General features: G+C 42.7%; 1 protein-coding gene across 2 annotated transcripts in view; it reads right to left on the bottom strand.

Moving 5' to 3' along the window:
- Window positions 1-19,791, bottom strand: part of anp32a (acidic (leucine-rich) nuclear phosphoprotein 32 family, member A) — a 30,942-nt gene extending 11,151 nt beyond the window's left edge. Inside the window, exon 1 of one of the 2 annotated variants that reach the window (XM_067971359.1) lies at window positions 19,627-19,791. In XM_067971359.1, coding sequence (XP_067827460.1) covers window positions 19,627-19,680 — 54 coding nt within the window. In that variant the 5' untranslated portion in view covers window positions 19,681-19,791. Of the gene's footprint in view, window positions 1-17,929; window positions 18,009-19,626 lie in introns of those variants that run through there. The other variant, XM_067971360.1, reaches the window with a different exon arrangement.
- Window positions 19,792-26,554: the final 6,763 nt, after the last annotated feature.

The following is a 26,554-nucleotide window of genomic DNA, read 5'->3' on the forward strand; positions in this document are numbered from 1 at the left end:
AAATTTCTCATTGCCTTGAGCTGTCACATCAAGACATTAAATGTTTAGAGAAAACAAGCAGGTTGATACAGGTAGCTGCCCAAGTCCTGCAGGTACTAGCCCACGAGATGGAGGAGCATGTATAGACCAAGCTGCACATGTGTTACTCCTGACCAGCCAACATTAATGCAAGGAAATGCATTCAGTACCAATTCACTAACCATTCTCTCTCATGAAAGAAACCATTGCATAGAAAGGAGTAGTTCTAGATTTATATACAGAGAAGCTTGAAGCCTTTTGAATGTTGAGGCATTATTTCCCTTCAGCAGACTTGGGAAGTGGCAAATGAAATGTCAATGATTTTGTGGGGCCAGTTGATTAAACCGATGTCGAAAACAACAGATGTGACCTTGCTCCATCTGTGTGTCAAACAGGATACAGTAGGTCTACAAATGAAGCTTGTTCCATTAATTTGAACACCAAAAATCAGTGCCAACGGGGTAGTTATATGTCCAAGTGCGAGGAATGCAAATTCACTTGAACTGATGAACCTTCTGAACTCATGTACTCAGCACAAAAATTTAAAATTTCAATAAGGGAGTTAGCTGGTAAGGGAAACGCTCAACTTTCCAGGCGTCCTTCATGAACCTGAAAGCCAGAGGGTGTTGACCAGTTGACCCACATCACAGGGCAGGCAACAGATGCTATAGGAAAGATAGAGCAGGAGGTAAGAGAGGAGGGGGAGTTGCGTTCTTGATTAGGGAGAACATCACGGCAGTAGTGAGAGGGGATATATCCGAGGGTTCGCCCACTGAGTCCATATGGGTAGAACTGAAAAATAAGAAGGGAGAGATCACTTTGATAGGATTGTACTACAGACCCCCAAATAGTCAACGGGAAATTGAGGAGCAAATATGTAAGGAGATTACAGACAGCTGCAAGAAAAATAGGGTGGTAATAGTAGGGGACTTTAACTTTCCCAACATTGACTGGGACAGCCATAGCATTAGGGGCTTGGATGGAGAGAAATTTGTTGAGTGTATTCAGGAGGAATTTCTCATTCAGTATGTGGATGGCCCGACTAGAGAGGGGGCAAAACTTGACCTCCTCTTGGGAAATAAGGAAGGGCAGGTGACAGAAGTGTTAGTGAGGGATCACTTTGGGACCAGTGATCATAATTCCATTAGTTTTAAGATAGCTATGGAGAAGGATAGGTCTGGCCCAAAAGTTAAAATTCTAAATTGGGGAAAGGCCAATTTTGATGGTATTAGACAGGAACTTTCAGAAGTTGATTGGGAGAGTCTGTTGGCAGGCAAAGGGACGTCTGGTAAGTGGGAGGCTTTCAAAAGTGTGTTAACCAGGGTTCAGGGTAAGCACATTCCTTATAAAGTGAAGGGCAAGGCTGGTAGAAGTAGGGAACCTTGGATGACTCGGGAGATTGAGGCACTAGTCAAAAATAAGAAGGAGGCATATGACATGCATAGGCAGCTGGGATCAAGTGGATCCCTTGAAGAGTATAGAGATTGCCGGAGTAGAGTTAAGAGAGAAATCAGGAGGGCGAAAAGGGGATATGAGATTGCTTTGGCAGATCAGGCAAAGGTGAATCCAAAGAGCTTCTACAAATACATAAAGGGCAAAAGGGTAACTAGGGAGAGAGTAGGGCCTCTTAAGGATCAACAAGGTCATCTATGTGCGGAACCACAAGAGATGGGTGAGATCCTGAATGAATATTTCACATCGGTATTTACGGTTGAGAAAGGCATGGATGTTAGGGAACTTGGGGAAATAAATAGTGATGTCTTGAGGAGTGTACATATTACAGAGAGGGAGGTGCTGGAAGTCTTAACGCGCATCAAGGTAGATAAATCTCCGGGACCTGATGAAATGTATCCCAGGACGTTATGGGAGGTTAGGGAGGAAATTGCGGGTCCCCTAGCAGAGATATTTGAATCATCCACCGCTACAGGTGAGGTGCCTGAAGATTGGAGGGTAGCAAATGTTGTGCCTTTGTTTAAGAAGGGCGGCAGGGAAAAGCCTGGGAACTACAGACCAGTGAGCCTGACATCTGTAGTGGGTAAGTTGTTAGAGGGTATTCTGAGGGACAGAATCTACAGGCATCTGGAGAGGCAGGGACTAATTAGGAACAGTCAGCATGGTTTTGTGAGAGGAAAATCATGTCTCACGAATTTGATTGAGTTTTTTGAAGGGGTAACCAAGAAGATAGATGAGGGCTGTGCAGTAGACGTGGTCTACATGGACTTCAGCAAAGCATTTGACAAGGTACCGCATGGTAGGTTGTTACATAAGGTTAAATCTCATGGGATCCAAGGAGAGGTAGCCAATTGGATACAAAATTGGCTTGACGACAGAAGACAGAGGGTGGTTGTCGAGGGTTGTTTTTCAAACTGGATGCCTGTGTCCAGCGGTGTGCCTCAGGGATCGGTGCTGGGTCCGCTGTTATTTGTTATTTATATTAATGATTTGGATGAGAATTTAGGAGGCATGGTTAGTAAGTTTGCAGATGACACCAAGATTGGTGGCATTGTGGACAGTGAAGAAGGTTATCTAGGATTGCAACGGGATCTTGATAAATTGGGCCAGTGGGCCGATGAATGGCAGATGGAGTTTAATTTAGATAAATGTGAGGTGATGCATTTTGGTAGATCGAATCGGGCCAGGACCTACTCCGTTAATGGTAGGGCGTTGGGGAGAGTTATCGAACAAAGAGATCTAGGAGTACAGATTCATAGCTCCTTGAAAGTGGAGTCACAGGTGGATAGTGTGGTGAAGAAGGCATTCAGCATGCTTGGTTTCATTGGTCAGAACATTGAATGCAGGAGTTGGGATGTCTTGTTGAAGTTGTACAGGGCATTGGTGAGGCCACACTTGGAGTACTGTGTACAGTTCTGGTCACCCTATTATAGAAAGGATATTATTAAACTAGAAAGAGTGCAGAAAAGATTTACTAGGATGCTACCGGGACTTGATGGTTTGACTTACAGGGAGAGGTTAGACAGACTGGGACTTTATTCCCTGGAGAGTAGGAGGTTAAGGGGTGATCTTATAGAAGTCTATAAAATAATGAGGGGCATAGATAAGGTAGATAGTCAAAATCTTTTCCCAAAGGTAGGGGAGTCTATAACGAGGGGGCACAGATTTAAGGTGAGAGGGGAGAGATACAAAAGGATCCAGAGGGGCAATTTTTTCACTCAAAGGGTGGTGAGTGTCTGGAACGAGCTGCCAGAGGCAGTAGTAGAGGCGGGTACAATTTTGTCTTTTAAAAAGCATTTGGACAGTTACATGGGGAAGATGGGTATCGAGGGATATGGGCCAAGTGCAGGCAATTGGGACTAGCTTAGTGGTATAAACTGGGCGACATGGACATGTTGGGCCGAAGGGCCTGTTTCCATGTTGTAACTTCTATGATTCTATGATTCTATGAAAGAGATGTCACACAGACTGCAAGTAACCTGGATGAGCAGCTCTGATAAAACAGCATCTGATGGCTGGAATATCAGAGCCCAACTACCACATGGAGTAGTTGAGGCAAATAGCATTGATGCATTTAAAGGGAAGCCAGATAAGCACACGAGGGAGAAAGGATGTGCTGATAGGGTTAGAGGAAGGGGGTGGGAGCACAAACACCAGCATTGGCCAGTTGGGCCGAATGGCCTGTTTCTCTGCTGTAGATTCCATGTAATTCTATGTAATGTAACTGGTTTCAAAATTGTTCGACAACAAGACCAATCCCATTTAATATTGTGGGGCCTTAATGTCACCAAGATACCATGTTTAACCTTTGAAGAGCCAGGCTGTGAAGCAGAAGCCCTAGGTTGCTGCATGATAGCTTTCAGCTCCAGATTCCAAAATCAGTCAGTAGATCCCACCTGAAGGGCCAAATCAGCATTAAAAGATCCCAAGAGCCACATCTTCCTTTATCAAAAGGAAAATAACTGCTCTCCTCTGTCCAGCTCCTAAAAATATTAGCTAGGAGGAAGAGGGAACTGTGCTAATATCTGATTTGAGAGTCCATTTGGTATGGCAGCATCCAATTCCAAACATAAGCTTCTTGGCTCCTCCAAGCTTGTTCTTTGCACTACGTACGAAACCAAATGACTCAAAAGATCCAGCAGTCTGGGATGCCAAAACCTACATCTTAGGTCCATGTTCCTTCCATGCATACGTCCTATCCATTGAGGGAGGGGTTAGTCATAAGAAAGATACGCAAGTACAGCAATTCAAGAACTTGCCACGAATTTCAATGACTAAGTCTTCCTTGACCACGTCCAACTCGTGTAGCGGCAGGCAAACGGAGCTCCCGGCTGGGACAGAGACACAGGCAGATTCCCCTCCCCCCAACAGCGAGTCTAAGATTTTTTTTAAGATGTAAACTGTAGTCCTGGCCCTCGTGCCAAAGGCACCCACAACAAATTTTTTTGTCTGAACAGTCTTATTTTCTCCAAAACCTGGACTGTTAAATTACTCCAAAAGGCAGATCATCAATAAACATAATCCTGGCACTTAGAAATGTCAGGCCAAGGATCAATAATTTAGGTTGCATAGTTAGAGAGCGGCTGATGCCTGATGTCCCTCCAAAAAGGAAAAAGGAAAAACACTGCAAAACTTTCCCTTGGGAGATTCAGCATCGAGGGTGGGAATCCACGGTACAGCAGATATCCACGGTCTACCGAAAAAGGTTTAATGGTGCAAACAGCTTCTCGTTCCACACTTTCATTATGCTCGTAACCCAACGCATTTGCCAAATTCCCTCAAGTAAAAGGTGCCTGCTGATGTCATCTGAACGTCTCGATTCCTTTCATAGGCCCAGGTGCTGTTCCTTTTTACTGGCAGTTTTCCAAACTGGGTTTAACAGTGGAAAGCCATATGGGATTCAGCCACAAGCTGTATAAAGAGGGTACTCAATAAATATGGGAATTTTGGGGAGTCAATTTAGCTCAAACAGAAGTGAACTGGCCTAAGTTCTACCATTCAGTTATTAAGGAACTATACAGACTACTGTCCAATGCGGATAAGCCCAAGACCATCCATGGATTCTCCACCAAATTCAGATCTCTCTGGGCCATTATGCAAGGCTGTCGTGTCCATCAATGGAGGCACTTGGAATTGGTCAAAAATTTCTACCACATGCTGAAGTGGGTCAAAAGCAAAGGATGGCAAGGCAGAGACTCAAAGCACTCAAGATACTCAACAAAAAGATCTTCCTTGGCTAAATATTTACACTGGCATTTACGAGCAGGCTCCTCAAACACTTTACTGTACAGTGACATCAAGCCAGGATGTTTGGAACCAAAGTTCTATCATGAATACAAACAGATGCTGGTGCCAGTAGCACCTCTAAGTCACTTTGGAGTTTCCGGACTCTTTTCTGACATTGTGGGCCATCTCACCAACTTTGTAATGAACACGCAACACTATTTAACTGGTCAATCCTTTTCCAATTGCTCCCAGTGATTCCTTACACCGTTCTCTTCATGACTTGCGAGATGAAGCTGTATCTTTTGACGAAAGTGGAGCTTGAGGTCTCTATGCAACGAGATGAATCTAATTCATTCTAGTCAACATAATGGCCCTTCCGATGGATGAAATGATCAAGGGAAAAAAAACTTTCACGACCTCAGGACGTCCCAAAGCACTTTACAGTCAATGAAGTACTTGTTTTTTGCAGCGTAGTCAGGTAGTAATGTAGGAAACGTGGCAGCCGCATTGGTGTTAGTGGGATCTTGGTGTGCGCAACGAGAGAGCCGGATAATCTGTTTTACTGATGTTGGTCGAGGGATAAATATTGGCCAGGACATCGGGGAGAATGCCCCTGCTCTTCAAAATAGTGTTGTGGGATCATATGTCCACCAGAGGGCAGACGTTTAAATGGCTCATCTGAAAGATGGCACCTCTGACAGTGCAGCACTTTGGGCAGCATTGGAGGGTCAGCCTAGATTTTGTGCTCAAGGCTCTGGAGTGGGACTTGAACCCATATCCTTTTGACTCAGGAAGTGAGAGTGCTGCCCACTGAGCCACACTGACACCCGGAACTACTTATATTAAATTTTACAAAAGCTTTGAAGTCATGTGATGCTCGACAAAAAAAAAGCGTCAGTGGCTGAGGTAAAAGATCTGGGTCAAAGATCCTGAAGTCAGGTGCCAACATCAACTGATGCAAGGGCAAGTTAGCCCTGAAAATCTAGCCAGGCCAGTTCTAGGACACAAATAAACATGAACCAGCTGAGACGCAAATATTGGTGAAGGAGCAAAACCAAACTAACTTTTGTTTTGGAAACTTTTATTTTTCTGTCAAGGATAAACAGACAAAACTACATACGTGGAAAGTATTGACCAAGAGAGAACATGTCGGCAATACAACCGCCAACCACCACCGGGAAAGCTATGAATGCAGCCCATAGAGACCTTGCGTACAGGGACTGAGGAGCACCTTCTGAAAAGCACAGTACAAGCTCTTAAAATGGAGTGTGCTTGGTATTTCTTCCTTCCATAGGGTGAAATTTATCTGCTGTTTGTACAAGGAGCAGAACGATCAAAAATTGTGCAACTTTCATTCTACCTCATTTACATTGCAACTTAATGCTTGAACCTCAAGTTTTACATATGCATAAACTAATCTAATCAAAGTCCCTGAATCAAGGTAGAAATCCTCAACGCTGATGCACCTTGTGCCTTTAAGACTATAGCTGAAATCACTGTCAAAAATTCATCTCAACTTTCTCTCCCCATTCGTACTTCAAACCCATTCTTTTCATAAAGAGTCAAGAGGTGGTTGAGACAAATATGCAAACACCACTGACAGAAAGATTCTATTTAACCCCAAGTAACTCCAACTGATTCTATTGAACAGACTCATTTCTATACAGTAATTAACACTGATATTACAGGGCAGCATGCTGAGCTGCAGCCTGGGTTAGATTTTAAAATAAAAAGGACTCTTGTTGCAGTATTTTTCCCAGTGATTCTCCCTTGCATTCTGATTCAGGCGTTACAGCTAGATGCTACTCAGGTTAATGCCCTAGATCCTTCTTGATGGGAGAGGCTTCATGTCCAGCTGTCTTGTTCACCAAACTGAAAGCCAACAGCTGCGCAGTGTTAAATTGTTTGACAATCCCTCGCCTGTCATGACCCCCTTGTCAGAATCACCCGCTATTCCTACTGGATGAACGGTAATAGAAACCAATGATGCAGAAGCACGAATAATAAAACAGCACCAAGTTGGGGACTGCTTGCTCCCTTTTAGGTTAAACAGGCAATGAAGAGATCGTTTTTTTCCCGTATCTGTTGAGAGACACCTCCTGCATCAGCTAGTTAGTGACAGATAATATCACCAGTATCTCAGCGAGGACCTAACAGTGGGTGCGGAATTTTCATACAATATCTACTTGGACTGTGAAAACGCCCAGCAGTACAGTTATAGATTTTATCTTTCCAAACTTGAGGTGGTACCTGAAGAGGATTTTGAGTCACTGGCTATACTGCTACTACAAACACTACTTTGTATTTATAGTGCCTCTAACACAAATAGTCCAAGGAGCTACACACAGGCATAAGGAATAACAGGTGCCAAGTCAGAAGAGGGAGATTGGGAGAGGTGGCCAAAGCTCAGTCAAAAGAAGTGGGCTTTAAGGAGGGTCTTAAAAGCAGAGGGAGATGGAGAGGCAGAGGGGTTGACCGAGACAGCAGAAAGCACAGGTGCCAATGATAGAGTGAAAGGACAGGGAGATGCACCAGAACTGGAGTCAGAGGAGAGTTCGGCCAGGGGCGGGGGGGGAGAGAAGAGGTAGTACAAGTCAACGAGCACAGGAGTGATGGGCAAGCAGGACATGGGGCGGAGTTTTTGGAATGAACTGAAGTTTGTGGAGAATGGGAGGCGGGTGAAGAACGCACTGGAGTAACCAATCCTATAAGTGACGAGCAGCATTAGTGAGGAGGTAGTACTAATAGTTGTCTGCTAAAAAGTAATAAATAGGCCAAGAGCATCACAAAGCAGTAAAATATATCGGTTAGGTGCGATTTTTACTTGGTCTATTACAGCCATTACACAAAGAAAGACCAGGGACAAAATTGGGCTAGATCTAAAGTTCATGTTAGCTGAAGACAGACTGGTGTAATGTGCCATTCTTATTTGCAAACTGTTATGGAACATAAATTGTTTCTACGTATTATGAAATGCACGCCCTGATAGCACACTGTACACAACCACAAACGTCTCATCTTATTCCACAACCAGCTTTGCACAGAGATCTGCCAAGTTCCTTTTGAGGGACAGTCCACCTTATACAGGCTGTAATAAAAGGCATCGACCCCACGTAGGTCTTACAAAAAACTGCACTTTTCGTCCTTCATTACGTTATTGTTTAAGCTAGCAGGCATCAAAAGGGTGTCAGTGCCCACAGAACCACATGCGAGAGTCACCATCTTCCGGAAGGGGAGAAAACTGGCAATTTACATGGGAGTTCCTATTTTGTTTTGCATACCTCAGCCAAAAGTGCTGTTAATGATTTCAAGTCGGTTCTTCACAGGCTCTGGGCTTTTTTTTAAAAAAAGATCAAAACAGGATAACTAGTTGTTTCTGGATGTTCAGTATCTTGTAGAATTTAATATCCACAAAACCGATTATTTAGCTTCAGGTCAGGTCATCGGTGGGAGTCAGGACTTTAGTGCCAGGAGAGGGAGGGAAAGAAAGAACAGTGCCTGCCCATTCCAGATTGGCTTTCTGGTTGAAAGTTTCAAGCACGCCCCTCCAATCTTTAAAGGAGCATCTTAGCAGGTTTTTTTTTGCGCTGCCAAGTTCTACCCTTTTTCTTGGAAGTATCGATCCTTACTGAGGTATATTCTGCAGGGTCCCTCAAGCTTCGAAGCCACACCACCAATCTTCACACGAGAGAGAGAGAGAGAGAGAGAGAAAAAAAGGGTATTCAACTGTGGAGGGCATCACGAACCAAGCCTACACCCACATACTGTCCCGTTAGGACGTCACTGGCAGGAGCCCCAGCTTTTATACACACCCTACTACAAGAGTGCCAAGGCCAATTGCAGCACCCTAATTCCTGCCTTGGCTATCCCAGAGATTGAACCTGGGAACTTGTGGTCGATGTCGTTTCGTGCTATATAGTATTACCCACTTCACCATTGGGGAAGCCTTCTACTGATACGTCTTGTACATTTTCTAAGCAATTTTTTGATCATCTAGGTGAGAGATGTTAGTGCAACTTTTCACAGTTTTATTACTCAGTATCAAAATCAACCCACGTTCAAGTCAGATACAGCAAAGGCATTCGAACTATGGCCTAGACCATAAGTGACAACTGAGCCCCATCAATCCAGCCCTCGAAGTCCAGCCAACGTCTGGCAACACCGATTTTAAAATTCTCATCCCTGGTGTTCAAATTCCTCCTTGGCCTTGACCATTCCTATCTCCGAAACCTTCTCCAGCCCTACAACCCTTCGAGATCTCTGCACTCCTTCAATTCTGGTCTCTTGCGCATCCCCAATTTTCATCACCCCACCATTGGCGGCCGTGCCTTCAGCTGCCTAGGCCCAAAGCTCTGGAATTCCCTCCCTAAACCTCTCCATCTCTCCTTCTTTACGACGTTCCTTAAAACCTACTTCTTTGACCAAGCTTTTGGTCACCAGTCCCAATATCTCCTTATGTGGTGCGATGTCAAATTTTGTTTGATGGTGCTCCTGTGAAGCGCCTTGGGACGTTTTACTACACTAAAAAGGCACTATATAAATGCAAGTTGTTATTTGCACTTGTTTTTCTTATTCACTCATTAGCGCTGTTGGGTTTTGTGGGCCCGGAGGTTTGGATAGGGCTGTTGGCTCACTGGTGGATAAATCCTAAGTAGAACACCACGATCTGTTAGTATTAGCAACCAGAGATACACAAATAAATAGGAGCATTGACTCAAACTTGACACACTGCCTCCGAGGCTCCATGGTACTAAAATATACAGCCCACAGAAACAAAAAGTTTGGAGACCCACAATATGCCGCGCAATAAAGCTCCTTCTATTCTGCCATAGCCCCAAAGTGAATTTTCCACCTCCCACACTCGCGGCCAGTAAGCAAGATTACCAACTCAGACTCCCCAAGTTTGTTGGCCTAAGCCCTCTAGAATGAGACTAACCAAAATCTTCAAGTAAGATCCTTACAGTCAGAGCGTTTCATGTCATCAGTGAACAACTGGATTTGAACCTCTGGCGATCAGCGCCATGCTGCTGCAATTGGAATTTACAGGACACAAGCTCGGGCAACATTGCCCTAGAATGCTTTCCAATTTGTGAGGCTGTCATTTGGGACACTTGTCTTTATTGTATGCCTTCACAATCAAGCACTCCCCATGCCAGGTGCATCTTTGACCAGATGCAGAATAAAGCTCTCTACTTTCCTCCAGAGGCATGCTGTAAACTCATACTCAAACCAGTAGAAAGAAAAAGTCTTGCATTTATATGGCACCTTTCATGACCTCAGGATGTCCCAAAGTGCTTTATAGCCAATGAAGTACTTCTGAAGTGTAGTCACCGTTGTAAGAAATGCGGCAGCCAATTTTCACACAGCAAGATCCCACAAACAGCAATGTGATAATCTGTTTTAGGTGTTGGGAGGGGGATAAATGTTGGCCAGGACACTGGTGAGAACTCCCCTGCTCTTCTTGAAATAGTGCTGTACGATTGTTTACATTCACCGGACGGGACAAACGGGGCCTCGGTTTAATGTCTCATCCGAAAGACGTGCTCTAGGAGCGTAAGCCTAGATTATGTGCTCAAGTCTCTAGCTCAAGTCTCTAGAGTGGGACTTGAACCTATAACTGAGAGAGACGCAAGAGTGCTGCTGTGACCCCATAACCAGCAAACCTTTCTACTTCCCGCACAGCCATCCTTATGGCCCAAGCTAGACAGCCAACTAATGCCACACTGTAGGCAAGCTTTCCCCCCCATATAGGCCCACGCTACAGGAATTTCCCAGATACAAGTCTTACAGACAGCACAAGGAGGGAGCCTTTCCACCAGTTAGTCAAGGTTGGATTCATAGTTGCGACAGTGGAGGTGAAGAAAAGTGCATTAAACTTCTGCACCACCCCAGCTTGTAACAGCTCGCAGCATTCCCCATGGGCACCAAATACCCATGATGAAAAAGACCACAAGCTCACATGTAAATCACACTTAACTCCAGAAAATGATTCAAGATACGTGCCTCTAGTTTGAAGCAAAACGCACAACTCTCCAAACCAAAATACTGTTCACATTCATTTCATTCAACTTATTTTTCTAATGTAACTTTTGTTTTATGAATAGCTTCCAGGTCCTTTACTGGCAGTCAGAGCTGAGGGATATGTTCTCCGAACTTTTGGAAATACTGCTTGGAATGGGTCACTCAGATGAGATTTACCACCTCCCAACATTTTGCTTCACCCTCCTTGCAGGATATGGTTCTACAGATGCCAAGCACCCTCCAGTATCTTACCCAAGGGACCGGTGTTCATCTGCGAGCCTTGAAAGCAGATGTTGGTAAGCTGTTCAAACATGGAGTCAAAGACGAGGTCAAGCCTGTCCTCAACTGATTACAGCCTCTGGTAGACAATCAGAACAGAAGCATGGCTGGCTTTTAATTCCCCCCTCCCGAACCCAGGAGGTATCTCTTATCAGCTAACTCAGCAGTCTAGGAAACTGTATGACCCATTTACTCACTGGACACACCAGTGGGGCTATCAAGGCAGCTGGGCAGTCCAGGACTTGGGTCACCCTCCAAAGTACCAAGCCACTTCTGAACAACACCTATCAGGACTCAATGGCCTAAAATATATTAGTACAGAAAACCTTGATCTCTCAGATCGATTTAGCTGCTAACACATGGTTTAGACAGAGCAGCGTACAGAGAATTCCTGCTTATAACATCCAGTTAACCATGAGTGTATTTTCATTGATTCCGAGACTGCACTAGTCAAAGCACACCAAGTACAAAGCTCCATACCAAACAACCCTTTAACAACAGCTTGCATTTATATAGTGACTTTAATGTAGTAAAACATTCCAGGAGCGTTATGAAATAAAATCTGACACCGAGCCACATACGGAGATATTGGAACAGGTAACCAAAAGCTTGGTCAAAGACATGGTTTTAGAGGTGCGTCAGAGAGAGAAAGAAAAAAAAAGAGAAAAAGGAAATTCCACTTTAGGGCTTGGATGAAAGTTTAAAATCTCTGCAGTGATACCAAAATGTAGCGTTCAATCTTTTATGTCACATTTACAAGTTACAGAATTTAATCAGTTTTCTCAGTTTGATCTGGTATGTGAATCTCTTTCATATTCAAAATGATAAAGTGACTGAAAAGTAGTCACATTTTCATAGGTTGACCAGGCTACGCTTTTGCAAGGTATGTATATTCCCCCATATCTGTAATGTAGGAAGCTGCTCACAATCGTAGCTTGGAACCACAAGTGCTTTTTCCAATAATCTCCGGAACTCCTCGTTCCGACTGTTGAACGTGGACAGTATCAAACAAGTGGTCACCGAAAACATTCTGAACAGCGTTCACGGAATAAAAAAGGTGTGGTATTTGGCAACTTAACATTTTGAAGAGAAGCTTCCACCCGAAACTTTCAGTACGAAGAAAGTGGGGTGGAAGAGAGTCTGAATCTGCAGTGTGTTTGGGGCAAATAAATCCACGTGAACACCTGCTTATCTCAAGAGCCAATACCCTGGAGACAGTCTTTTCACCAGTTCCAGAGTGCAGTAACCCACAACCAGCTGCAGAATAAAGCTTCTCCTGCAACTTGCCCCAACGACATGTTTGGGCTGTGGGGCCCATGCCCAACAGGAAATGAATCAAGACTGTCCAAACATTTCACAAAGTGCACTGATCACCAGCAGAGAGAGAGACTTTCATCCCATCAGTCTGGGCTAGATTCAAACACAGGCTCAGAAACAGCACCCTCTCCATCAAAGCCCCTGTGATGTGTTTTTTTTTGAATCACCAATTAGGTAAGAAATGGCAATTCAAGACTGATTTTGGATTAATTCTGTATTTTTGAAATCCAAGGAACCAGAACTAGGACAAAAAAAAACCCTGAAATCTATCTGCACCATCTTAACATGCAAGATAACTTTCATCTAAGAATGGAAGAAAGGATTGAACAAGAGGAGGCCATTCAGCCCTCCTTGCACAGACCACCTACACTATGATAGGTTCTAATCCATTTAATTATAGAGGTAAAATTCTCTACAATTCCTTCCTGACCAAAGACAGTAAAGTAAAACTCTGCAACATCCATTGTCGTATCTCCATTCCTTTCTCTAAGTAGCATTTCCACAGCCACAGCAACCATTGCACTCCCTGGATTTTTTGATCAGTTTCCAAGAAACATACCCAGGTCAAAATTCATCACACTCCACACAAAGTTGCAACCAATCCTGTCCCATTATGTGCGAGACACCGATAAAAGTCCAAGCTAACAGTCTGGCCACAAGTGAATGGTCCCTAACTGGAAACTCCTGCAGCGAATACACATTTGGGATATAAATCATTGAATTCATTAAAGGGCAGTTCAACTATTCTGTACGAGAATATAGCCAGTTTCTTACAAAGGGCTGCCAACTAAAAGCATACCAAGAATCCATACAATTTAACTTTTTTTTTGGGGGGGGGGGGGGGGGGGGGTGAAGGGAAGAGAAAAGAAAGAGTGTCCAAATAGTTCAGCGGGTTACTTGTCTTTCAGCTCCAAGGCCTGGTCTCAAACTCAGTGAAAACTGATAGGGTGAATGTCTGTCTGCTGGCTTCAATGTTCCTATACTTTTGGGCAGTCAATACAATTGCTAAAGAATGCAAAACTGCCCACAATTTTCAAACTTGCTTATTATACTAGCCAAGTCTAGGGTGAGAAATTGAAATGTTGCACTAATGCAGCAAGGGAAGATTAGAGGTGGTTCTACTCTTCATCCAACCACACTAGGCCCGACTTGAGAGTGCTTGACGCCGGTAACAGGTCGGAAATGGATAATGTTGCATTCCTCGATAGTGACATAAGGCTCCTTGAACACAAGGAGCAATCTGCTCATAATATTAAAAAAATTAAAGAACTATATATTCAACAATCCTGAGTGGTTTAGCATCAGAAACTTGTTGTCGATTACAATATCAGATTTCCTAACCAACAGAATGGTCTTTCCTACCCCCGCCCCCTCTCATCTCAAACAAGCATTGACCATGTGAATTCAGATGTGAAGTCCACACATACTGGAGACAGGTTCAACTTAAGGTCATCGGGCTATCACTTAAAATTATTCCCGGGAAAAAAAACATCACTTTGGTTAATCATTACAGCAATGATCATTGGTGAAGACATTTTTAAAATCCAGTCACAAACAGCTGTAATTTTTTTTTTGGGGGGGGGGGGGGGGTAAAAGAAAGATGTGTCGTCTTCCCCACCTCCAGACTGTATTTCAATCGTAATTAAAAGAAACATCTGCACTGATCCGTCTCAGCTAGCGGATGCAAGCATACAAGCTTTGAACTCAGCAAGGCCATTTGGAAGGAGATTGGGTGTTTTAACCTTAAGTTGCAACCACTAAGAATGGGGGACGAGGACAAAGATGAAGGAATATAATTTTCCCTCCATCCAAATTTTTTTGGTAGCGGTTATGTCCCTCTCTTTCAAATAGTTGAATTATCGCCCACGTTCCTCGTAACCCTTTAGATACATGGTTGTGCCTTTTGTTTAATGTTACTTCATCTCCGGGGTCGAGTTCAAATCCAGTTCCAGCTGACGGAATAAAAATCTACACTCTGCTTATGATGAAAGTGCATGGAATTGAAGGCAGCCTTTTGGCATGAGTAGGGAACTGGCTAGGCGGTAGGGATAACGAACTTGCTACAGCATGGAGTAGTTGAGGCAAATAGTATAGATGCATTTCAGTGCAAGCTAGATAAGTACACGAGGGAGAAAGGAACAGGTGGTTATGCTGATAGGGTTGGATGAAGTAGGGAAGGAGGCGGCTTGTGGGGAGTATAAACCAGTTGGGCCGAACGGCCAGTTTCTGTACTGTAAATTCTATGCAGGTGTCCTCCAACATGAAACAGCTCTGGGCAGTACTGGCCCAGCACATAAAACTGTCCCTAATTCTGCACTGAACAGAGACACCCTGCTGGCAGATGGAGTGGAATCTGGAAATGCCACACTGGTGTACAGTGAGTACTCTTTTGGAATTGGGGCAGTCAGATTGTTGAGGCATAGTCAAGTGAGTTTTACTTGCAGCCACGTGTATCATACCTGACCTGGCAGCACTCGATGCCCAAAATGGAACGTGTTCCATCCCTCAGCAAAGTAAACCTTTGGCAATCCATCTAAATATTCTGTTACATTACCCCACTTCGTGTCAATATGCATATTGCAGTCAGGTCACGTTGGTTAGTTACTCCGAACATACTGAAACTCAACATCATGACCTATTCAGCCAAAATATCCATCTACTGTCGAGCTAAATTCAAAATATATCTGAAGTGTTTGCATCGTTATCATAGTGGGTACAGGAGGCTGCCACTCGGCCCATCGTGCCTGCTCTTTGAAAGAGCAATCCAATTAGTCCCATTCCCCTGCTCTTTCCCCATAGCCCTGTAAAATTTTTTCCCCCCCGTGACTACATCATCCATTTCATTGCTCCAAGTGGGGTGGAATATGCACAGACAGACTCTTACCAAGTTCTTAATCTGGGGACCCAGTCAAGAGGAGCATATATTTCAACATCCCATTTCAAGGCCCAATATCACAAAGCCCTATTTTACAGGAGTCTAAACATCCAGATTAGAATCTTTACGCAGCGAAAGTGAATACAACACACAATAAGCTACACACAATCTGTGCAACAGGCTACATCAATGAAAATATTAAATATGAACTATCTACCAGACATTGTAATAAAACCAGAATCACTGGAGTTCAAGATGCAGCGAGGAGGTACAGTACTTGAGGGTTAAGCTTCATTGGGCCCAATGGCTTTGTCTTGCCCCCAAACACAAGTATTCTTAAAATTTGACAAAAACAGAAGTTCAAATACTAAATGTTATTGTATAAAATTCTAGCCCACATATCATGTGTTAAGAAGTCAGCCTGAAAACCATGGAATACAACAGCACATGGGTCACTGGAGGTCCAATAAGACAACAAAAAGGTACCCATCCACCATGCAAAACCAAATCTTCAACTGAAAACAAAAAGTTAAGATAATGAGGGGAGCCCGGATGGCAGAGTTGATTAATACACTGACTGCCCTCTCTCAGAACCCACGTTTGAATACAGCACAGGCTGATAGCTTGAGGACGTTCCTTGAGAGCATTAAGCCAGCAGCACAAATTCTCCATTAATTCTATTAATGTTGATCTCACTCAGAGGTTACAAACTCTATATGTTGGGGCAAAGTAAAGAGAGCTTTGCCTTGTAGCTGGTTATACTAACAGTGACAAAATAGTGTTTGATGCCAACACTGTCTGAAATAAATAAACTTTCATCTCCCCAGCAATGACACCCCTTACCTTGACAATGTTTTTTAAAAAAAAATTAGGATTAACAGCAAAAGGTTCTCAATTCAATATGATCATACTTTGGGCAGTATATTCTATCATCCATTGGACTTTGTGGGTTGAGTTATTTTCTCCAATCCAGGCACCCACTAATTCAATCTCCCTTTCAACTCCTAGATCCAAGATGAAGGATACACAGCCAAAACCTCAACTTGTCTTTTCTCTCTATAAAACGTTGACTGATCTGCTGTGTACTTCCAGCAATTTGTTTGTATCCTAAATCCAACATAAGTAATGGACTCTTCACACAGGCCAAAATCATATATAAAAGTTATTCACACAACTGTATGGAGCACTGCTATTCATGACTACACTAAATGACCCTTGACAAATCACCACCGATTCCCTTAGCCACCACAGACCACTCACATACAAGAAACAAATAGGTGCACCCAAAGTCAGACCAGCAACGGAAACAATGCATTAAGTGCAAAGTTTTTAAATACACTGATTTAGATGCAGAGCTAAGTTATGCAACTATACAGTGTCAAATTGTAGGCTGCATATCCCCTTCTTGCTTCAAGTGTTTGAAAAGGACTCAACTGGATCATGATGTAGCCCCTAAGTTACAATACAAATAGATAATTGCTCTGACCTAAAGTAAGTTTAAACTTGGAACTAAAGAAACACACTACAAACTCTGGAGGAGTTATTTCACAGGGCCTTTGTGTGATTGTGCCTCACGTGTCTCAAGTCTCATCCATTTCCCTAGACTGTAAATAACTAAAGATTCACACATTTCGCGTTAAAGCATTTTTTTTAAAAAAAAGTTTAACCAAACAAATCACCCCCCTCCCACACTAAAAAAAATACATCTGACCTAATGAAAAAAACACAAACCATCCATCATAAGGCATCACTAACGGGGCTGATTTGCAGAAACACACACCAACAAATCTGCAGTGTGGAGATTAATATTTGGGAATTGCAATTATATACATATATACATTTTTTAAAAATTAATGAAAATCCACACATACGCCTGGAACAGGAAAGGCACACGCCCGCAAATCTTATGCGTGGTTATATAATGAGCGACCCCCAGTTGATGGGGGGGGGGGGGAGGGAGGACCCGGGTGACATTGATTGCCGGCTGCTCGCGATAGAACGCCGAATGTTGCCGCTGCGAAGTTGCAGAGTTCGATGGAATCCCCGGCGGGTTCCAAATTCCAAATTCGAACCATCAAAACAAACAATCGCTACATCGCGTTCCACACAATCGGCAACACCACAAAATGGCAGCCGGGGGGGGGCAAGCAAGGAGGCAAACTTTACAAGGGTTTTTTTTTAATATAATGACTTAATACGAACATCAATATTTACCTCCCCCTCCCCCCCCCACACACACACCTCTCTTTTAAAATCAATAAGAGCTTCTGAAACCAAATTAGAGGAAAACATTTGCTCCGCTGAGGAACTGATCCCAATCCTCTCCCAACAGTAAGAATCTTCTCGAGGTGGAAAAGAGCTGATGGGCTCGATTTCCCCAATGACGTAACCTTACTGTATTTTTGTCCTTGCGATTCCCCCCTCCCCCGCCGTTACCTTTCCCTGGCTCCACCATCGCACCGACAGTGTTTACACACAATCCGTATTATTAATGTCGCTCCCTCCCGAACCCCTCCCTCCTCCACGACCAGGTAATAAAAGCCCTTGGAAAGCACGGTATTTAGATTCTTCATTTCGGTTTCCAAGCCCTTAATAAAATGGCGGCCGTCCTACTTCTGCTGGGTCGGATCTGCCAACGCGGTACAAAGTTCCAAAGTTGGCCCCAATTTCTCAAATGGGACCGATGCAGATTTTTTTTTTTAAAAAAATAATTAACACTTGCATTTCTCCGCTCCTTCCCCAAAGCACTGCACTTAATGTCCTTTTTAAACCATCACTTAAACTGCAAGCCCAACTAATAAAACCACCCTCCCCTTTTTCGGTGACTACCAACGTTACAAACAGATGAATTGAGGAAACGCACGGCTATTCGTACTCCCCCCTCCCATTGTAAACCTGCTGGATATCGTCCGCAACCAGATAATTTAGGAATCGAGGTATGAAAAATATTAAAACACTTCCAATAATCTTCCATATAATTATGGTAATACTTTTAATACACTCGGTAATTTAAATACCCCATTTTTCCCCCCCTTTAAAAAAAATAAGCATGTTCAGTAACCAGATCAAAAGTGTTTAAAATAAGTTTGGTCACAGTCGAGGCTTCTCGAGTTTATAATCTTTCGAACGGTGAAATCTGCACGTTTCAGTTTTAAAACCTACGTCTCCTGTGTATTTTAAACATATTTACAGTATCCAAAATGATCTACACCAGGCTCTCATGCGCGCGTAATGCAGATTCATGTCAAACAGCAACTATTTTCGTCCCACAAGGTCTTTCGCTTATTTTAAAGATTTTATTTCCAAAGTTAAAAGAACTAGAAGCTAAAAAAAAAACCTCCAAAATTAATTAAGAGATTAACCTCAACCACATCTTCCTCTTAACCTCGGTTTGTTGTTCATTATTAAGAGTATTTTGTTATTTAGAAAAATATCCGAGAATGGGCGCGTTCATGACTATGAAGTTGCAAATATGGCTCCCCATTCTCCCTCACTTGATCACCGGTAGGAATATCTCGTTTTATCTTTAATTACTGAAGTTTCTTTCACGCGTTTTACAAACTTCAAACATTCCGCTATTTTTTTTAAAAGGAAAAAAAGTTTGCCAAGCTTCAGCAATATTAAGTAATCAGCTTCAGATGCACTCTTGCAAAACTCTTGGTGCATTTCATCCAATCCAGTCAGCTTCACTGGGGTTACAAACCTTTGCTGGTTACACTACTTTAAATTTAAATATAAAACACAAAAAAAAAATACACACCCACACACATTATTAAAATAAAGATAAAATATTCTTCACATTTCCAACAAGATTCCTGGGAAGGCAGGTAGGGGAAATGCTCCATTTATAAACAGACAGGACCTCACATCAACTACTTTTCCCCTAAAAACTAATTTTTAAAAAAAGTATAGAAGTTTTTTTAAGAAAAAAATCTTACATCTGAAGGCGTCCTATTCCGTAGCTCTAAATGAATTCTTTTCTTCATATCCATCTTTGCCACCAAGGCTGATTTACAATATGAAGACAAACGCTGGTGACTAAAATGCTGTTTCACACAGGGAGAGATCTGGCTTGCAATACAAGCTAACGCCACTACACCGCCGAGCCAACCCAACTTGATAACTAACTCCAGGGGGGGGCGGGGATTCGGCCCGCTTGATGGACGTGCCCGTTCACCAATAAGATCCCACGGTGGCCCGTCGGCCCAAGGGCTCCGCCAATAGCGGAGAGGAGAAGTCGTCGGGGGCGGGAGCTCGAAGCTGTTAAGTTCGGTTGCAGCCAGGATTTTCAATGCATTAAATGGCCCTTCGCAGCCCAAGCAAAAGCACGGTGGCAAATGGCGTCTTTTAATGTGGGTGTAAAAAAGGGGGGAGCCCAGCGTTCTCTTATTTCACAAAAGCCCGCCATTCCAGTGAAACTGTATTTTTAATCGATGCTCCGACCAATCTTTTTCTATAATAAACTCAACACGTGTATGTGTATATATATATATATATATATATAGCAACGTGAATTACAACTTAAAAAAAGATTAAAAGTAGTACAACCAAAAATGTTTTAAGTTCCTTACTGTGGAAGTTCAGCTTTTGTAAGGTTTTTTCGCGATATACATGATTTGAATTGAGAAACATACAAAATAGCATTAAAACAAGACACCAAACAAATACAGCTACAGAAATCCCCCATTAATAAAGTCCAAAACATTTTTGTAATTTAAAAAAAGGCTAATTGGGGGGAGGAGGCGAAATACAAACTCACATCACGTGGCGTATGTTTATTTTTTTTAAGTTGTCTAAAACTAATCCTCAATTGAAAAAACAAATTAAAATCTATGGAAAAATAATATACACATTAATGCAAGTCTTCAAAATACACAGCACCCAAACAGCCTCTTACTATACACAACAAAATGGAAGGGCATTGTCATGTCATGAGAAATACAAGTCAATGTCCTTCTACTGTGGTTCTCCATTAGCATGCAAAAAATTTAATTACCTTATAGTCCAATCATTGTGAAAATAAATACTTTTAAGTGCAAATTTCAAATCATTATCATTGAAACCGCCACGTATGCATATATTTGCAACTATTGTACATATGCACACGAGCAAATCTAAGTGCATTAAATTTTAATGTGCGTCACTCGCAATTTTTAACTACAAGTTCAGGGGGGGGGGGGGGGGGGGGAATTAAACATAACTTCACGGGAAATACTCTCCGTTGAGTGACGTGCCAAACAATCAATGAGAGAGTAGGGTTTATGATTGACATGTCGAACGCCCAATTAGATTGCGGCCCGCTTGATTGACAGCGGGAAAGAGCCAATCGCCAAGAGAGAAAAGGGCGGGATAGGCACAGCAACCGTCGAACCCGGCGACAACAAATGTAACACACAAAAAGATACAGCGGGTCACGTGTGCGCGCGGGCGCCATCTTACTCAAAACATTTTTTACAATAAAATAGCGAATTTCACAACATAAAACCTTTCAATTCTTTATGCAAGTTATCAAATAAATCAAGTGGTATTACCTACTGCTCATGGGCGCTCTCTGCCGAGCTCCATTGCCGCGCTAGAGGCACAGAAATGGTGGAGAACGAGTAACTACGCAACAGTTTCTCGGTCTGCTGCAACGCGGCATGGCCGTCTTTGTAAACGTGCATTTGTTTTTTTTTTGCAAAAAAAAAAGCAGAGAGAGCAAAAAAAAAAATAATTCAATCATATTCAGTAATGGTTTGCAATAATAGCGTCTTCTTGTCAAACTTTCGCGACAGCTGGAGTTTGCAGCGAACCCCTTTTTTAGGTTTTTTTTTTGCACAATATTTTTAATTCCTTGCGCGGATCACCTCAATTTTTTTTCGGCTGCTGGGGTGTGTCACCAGGCGGCCCCTCGACCGAGTTTGCTGTTTTGCCAGCGACTGCGTGCATCGTGTGCGCAAATGATGGGGTTTAAGCTATTCTTTAAACCGTCTCTACAATGCACTGCATTCGCATTACTCCAACCCCCCCTCTAGCAACCATTGACCGCTCTCGCCTCTTACCCTCCCAGCATTGTTTAGTTATATAGACGTGCAGCATTTTCTTTCATAATTTGTATAATTTTAATCTGGGGTTTTTTTTTTAAAAAAACGAACGAATAACATTGCATGATTTGTAATGACAACTATTTTTTTTAAATCAACTTGTTGCAAAAAAAAATATGAACAAACTGTTACTTTTAACACCAGTCTATTTCAGGTTGGTTTCATTTCAAATCGCACTGATAAAAGATTCTTAAAATACGTTGACGCGCTTGCACCCATATATGGAATGAATCTGCACATGCATTAAATACTATTGAAGTTGGAGGAGATGCTGTGTTGTGCGCCATAAACCTTAAATGTCTTGGAGATGCTTGGGTGACAGAACGAGTGCGAAAAAAAAAGTGTAGTTTAGCACTGTGTACAAATAATGAATGCTTTTAGCCTTACTCTGCTGAATAAAGCAAGATGTAAAAAGATTAAGAAATGCTTCCAAGCAAGGGTAAAGGAAACCAATTTTAACAGAGCAACATTTTTTAAAATATGTTTTGGTTGTATGCCTGTTTTAATGGTACGGTCAAGAATTACTAATTTCTGTTGAAAAATATGATTTACTTTTGACGCATGTCACTCTTAACCATACATATCTTAATTTCTTTAAATGGGTTTGTAATCAGCCTCTAATTGGAAATCTCACTCAATGCTGACAGCTAGACAGCAACAAATACACATTAGAGGAGATGGGGAGAGTGCACAGTGGGATGATCAGGGTTCAGTGTTGGGGCCACTATTGTTTCTCATTTATATCAATGACCTAGACTCAAAAACCCGGTGCAAAAGGTTAAATCTCACGGGATCCAAGGTGAGGTAGCCAATTGGATACAAAAATGGATTGACGACAGAAGACAGAGGGTGGTTGTAGAGGGTTGTTTTTCAAACTGGAGGCCTGTGACCAGCGGTGTGCCTCAGGGATCGGTGCTGGGTCCGCTGTTATTTATATTAGTGATTTGGATGAGAATTTAGGAGGCATGGTTAGTAAGTTTGTAGATGACACCAAGATTGGTGGCATTGTGGACAGTGAAGAAGATTATCTAGGATTGCAACGGGATCTTGATAAATTGGGCCAGTGGGCCGATGAATGGCAGATGGAGTTTAATTTAGATAAATGTGAGGTGATGCATTTTGGTAGATCGAATCGGGCCAGGACCTACTCCGTTAATGGTAGGGCGTTGGGGAGAGTTATAGAACAAAGAGATCTAGGAGTACAGGTTCATAGCTCCTTGAAAGTGGAGTCACAGGTGGATAGGGTGGTGAAGAAGGCATTCAGCATGCTTGGTTTCATTGGTCAGAACATTGAATACAGGAGTTGGGATGTCTTGTTGAAGTTGTACAAGACATTAGTAAGGCCACACTTGGAGTACTGTGTACAGTTCTGGTCACCCTATTATAGAAAGGATATTATTAAACTAGAAAGAGTGCAGAAAAGATTTACTAGGATGCTACCGGGACTTGATGGTTTGACTTATAGGGAGAGGTTGGATAGACTGAGACTTTTTTCCCTGGAGAGTAGGAGGTTTAGGGGTGATCTTATAGAAGTCTATAAAATAATGAGGGGCATAGATAAGGTCGATAGTCAAAATCTTTTCCCAAAGGTAGGGGAGTCTATAACGAGGGGGCATAGATTTAAGGTGAGAGGGGAGAGATACAAAAGGGTCCAGAGGGGCAATTTTTTCACTCAAAGGGTGGTGAGTGTCTGGAACGAGCTGCCAGAGGCAGTAGTAGAGGCGGGTACAATTTTGTCTTTTAAAAAGCATTTGGACAGTTACATGGGTAAGATGGGTATAGAGGGATATGGGCCAAGTGCAGGCAATTGGGACTAGCTTGGTGGTATAAACTGGGCGACATGGACATGTTGGGCCGAAGGGCCTGTTTCCATGTTGTAAACTTCTATGATTCTATAAAAGTGGTCACATTTTCTGATGATGCTAAACCGGGAGGGGCAGTGGAATCAGAGGAAGCAGCTCAGAAATTAGAGTGAATTGGACAAAATAAATCTGTGGACAGTTCAATGGTGGATGACATTTAATGTGGACAGGTGCAAAGTACTGCACATAGGAAGGAAAAATAAGCAAATACTCCTTCAATGGTGTTGAAATAGCTATGGTTGAAATGTTCCACTCATAGTGGACTTGATACTTAACATGCACAACTAATGTAAAGCAGCAATTAACAAAACAAATAACATGTTAAATTACATAGCCAAAACGTTAAATATATGTCACAGAAAATTGTGATCAAAATGTAGTGTTCTGATCAGACCACACCTTTATTACTGCATTCAGTTCTGGTCACTGAGACTAAACTAAAGCTCACAATCTCAAGTTATGTAAAGGCGGAACGAGGTTGGATGTTAGGAGCTGTTTCTTTTCCCAGAGAACATTGCCGGCTCGTGCGGTGAACGCTGATTCACTGCATTCCTTCAAACGAGAGCTGGAACTGTTTCTGGCTGGGGCAGAGATCACCTCATACAAGAGGTAGGTATTGCATAGAATTACTTAGAGTCTACAGCACAGAAACAGGTCATTTGATGTTTAATGCACCACACAAGCCTCCTCCCACCCATCTTCATCCAACCCCATTAGCATATCCTTCTATTCCTTTCTTCCTCATGTGTTTATCTAGCATCCCCTTAAATGCGTCTATGCTATTCGCTTCAATACTCCTTGTGGTAGCGAATTCCACATTCTTACCACTCTTTGGGTAAAAGTTTCTCCTGAATTCCCTATTGGATTTATTGGAGACTATCTTATATTTATGTCTCCTAGTTTTGGTTCCCCCCCCCAACAAGTGGAAACATCTTCTCTATGTCTACCCTATCAAACCTCTTCATAATTTTAAAGACCTCTATCAGGTCAACCCTCAGCCTGATAAGTATATCCTCTCAGTTCTGGTATCATCCTTGTGAATCTTTTTTGCAGTACTGTACAACATTAATCAGGGTCAGAGTGGTCTCCCGGACTAGTTTGACTGCTTAAGGAGGTTAGGAGAGGAATTTTCGAAATTTTGTTTTCCTAATTGGCCTGGGTTTTTATCTGGATTTTCGCCTCTTCCCAGATGGCATCATTTGAAAACACATCAGGTTCCACATGTTCGCTGATGACCCCCAGCTCTACCTCACCACCACCTCCCTTGACCCCTCCACTGTCTCTGATTTGTTCCATAAGATGAGCAAAAGTTTCCTCCAACTAAGTATTGGGAAGACCGAAGCCATTGTCCTCGGTCCCTGACATGAACTCCGTTCCCTACCACCGACTCCATCCCTCTCCCTGGCCACTGTCTGAGGCTGAACCAGACCGTTCGCAACCTTGGCATCCTAGTTGACCCTGAAATGAGCTTCTGACCACATATCCGCTCCATCACCAAGACTGTCTACTTCCACCTCCGTAAAATCGTCCGTCAACCTAAAAATGACCTGTTTATTCCTATTCTCTGTTTTCAGTCCGCTAACTAATCCTCAATCCATGCTAATATATTACCCCCAGACAGGCGATGTTGTGGAGTTGAAAGTAGGCAGTCTTGGTGATAGAGCGGATATGTGGTCAGAAGCTCATTTCAGGGTCAAAAAGGACGCCAACGTTGTGAATGGTCTGGTTCCTATTACCAAAGATAAGGGCCCTTTTAGTAAATACACCCATCCCTATCTCTGTAACCTTCTCCAGCCCTACAACCCTCCAAGATCTCTGCACTCCTCCAATTCTTGCCTCTTGCACATCCCCGATTATAATCGCTCCACCATTGGCAGCCGTGCCTTCAGCTGCCTAGACCCTAAGCTCTGGAATTCCTAAATCTCTAAATCCCTGGAATCCCTAAATCTCTCCGCCTCCACATCTCTCTCTCCTCCTTTAAGATGCTCCTTAAAACCTACCTCTTTGACCAAGCTTTTGGTCACGTGTCCAAATATCTCCTTACATGGCTCGGTGTCAAATTTTGTTTGATAACGTTCCTGTGATGTACCTTGGGACATTTTACTACGTAAAAGGCACTATATAAATGCAAATTGTTGTTGTTGTGATTACATGGCACTGGTGGGTGGAGAGTGTATATATTGTGATGCACAAGACACTACATTTGTGTGAAACAGGCTGTATGGACCAGCATGTCTTTTCCTGTTTGTCATTTGTCATATGAGACACATTGGAGACGGTGCAGAGAAGAGCCAAGAGGCTGACCTCTAGTATCAGGGGTCCAAGTCATGAGGAAAGACTGGAAAAACTTGGGATGATGACTAAAGAATGCAATTTCCATTTTTATTACAGGAGATTATCATTATTCTAGGGATAATATTTTCTGATTCCATCCATTTTTCTGTGAAAAGCACAAATCAGTGACCTTGATAATGATATATATTTAATAAGTTCTTCTGATGGTTTAGGTGGTAAGTGTATTGCCTGATGTGGTATTGAGCCACCCAGGACAGAAGGCATCAAATCTGATTTCTAGTTTTTTGATAAGTCAGTCAGTGCAGGACATAGGGTACCACATTTAGCTCGAGCACCCTTGGGCTAGGGAAGGGAAAATCAGTTAGATGTTCCCAACTGTGGTCCAACAGTGTTGTCCTATAGAAATTGCTGACTAGTTACAGGTGTGGCTACAGCGACACCGTTTTAGCCGCATGCACTAATTTTAGTAGCAAACGCCTTACATACACTCACACAATACAGGTAAATGTACTTCATATGTGTATATTTATTTAACAAACATCTACCAATATTCTGTAACCAAGGAAGCAAAGCACTCCACAATAATCAAAAAATACTCGCACCCTCTGCTTTTTGATGTAACATTT

Source organism: Heptranchias perlo, chromosome 34 (genome assembly GCF_035084215.1).
Source record: "Heptranchias perlo isolate sHepPer1 chromosome 34, sHepPer1.hap1, whole genome shotgun sequence".
Classification (NCBI taxonomy): Eukaryota; Metazoa; Chordata; class Chondrichthyes; order Hexanchiformes; family Hexanchidae; genus Heptranchias; species Heptranchias perlo.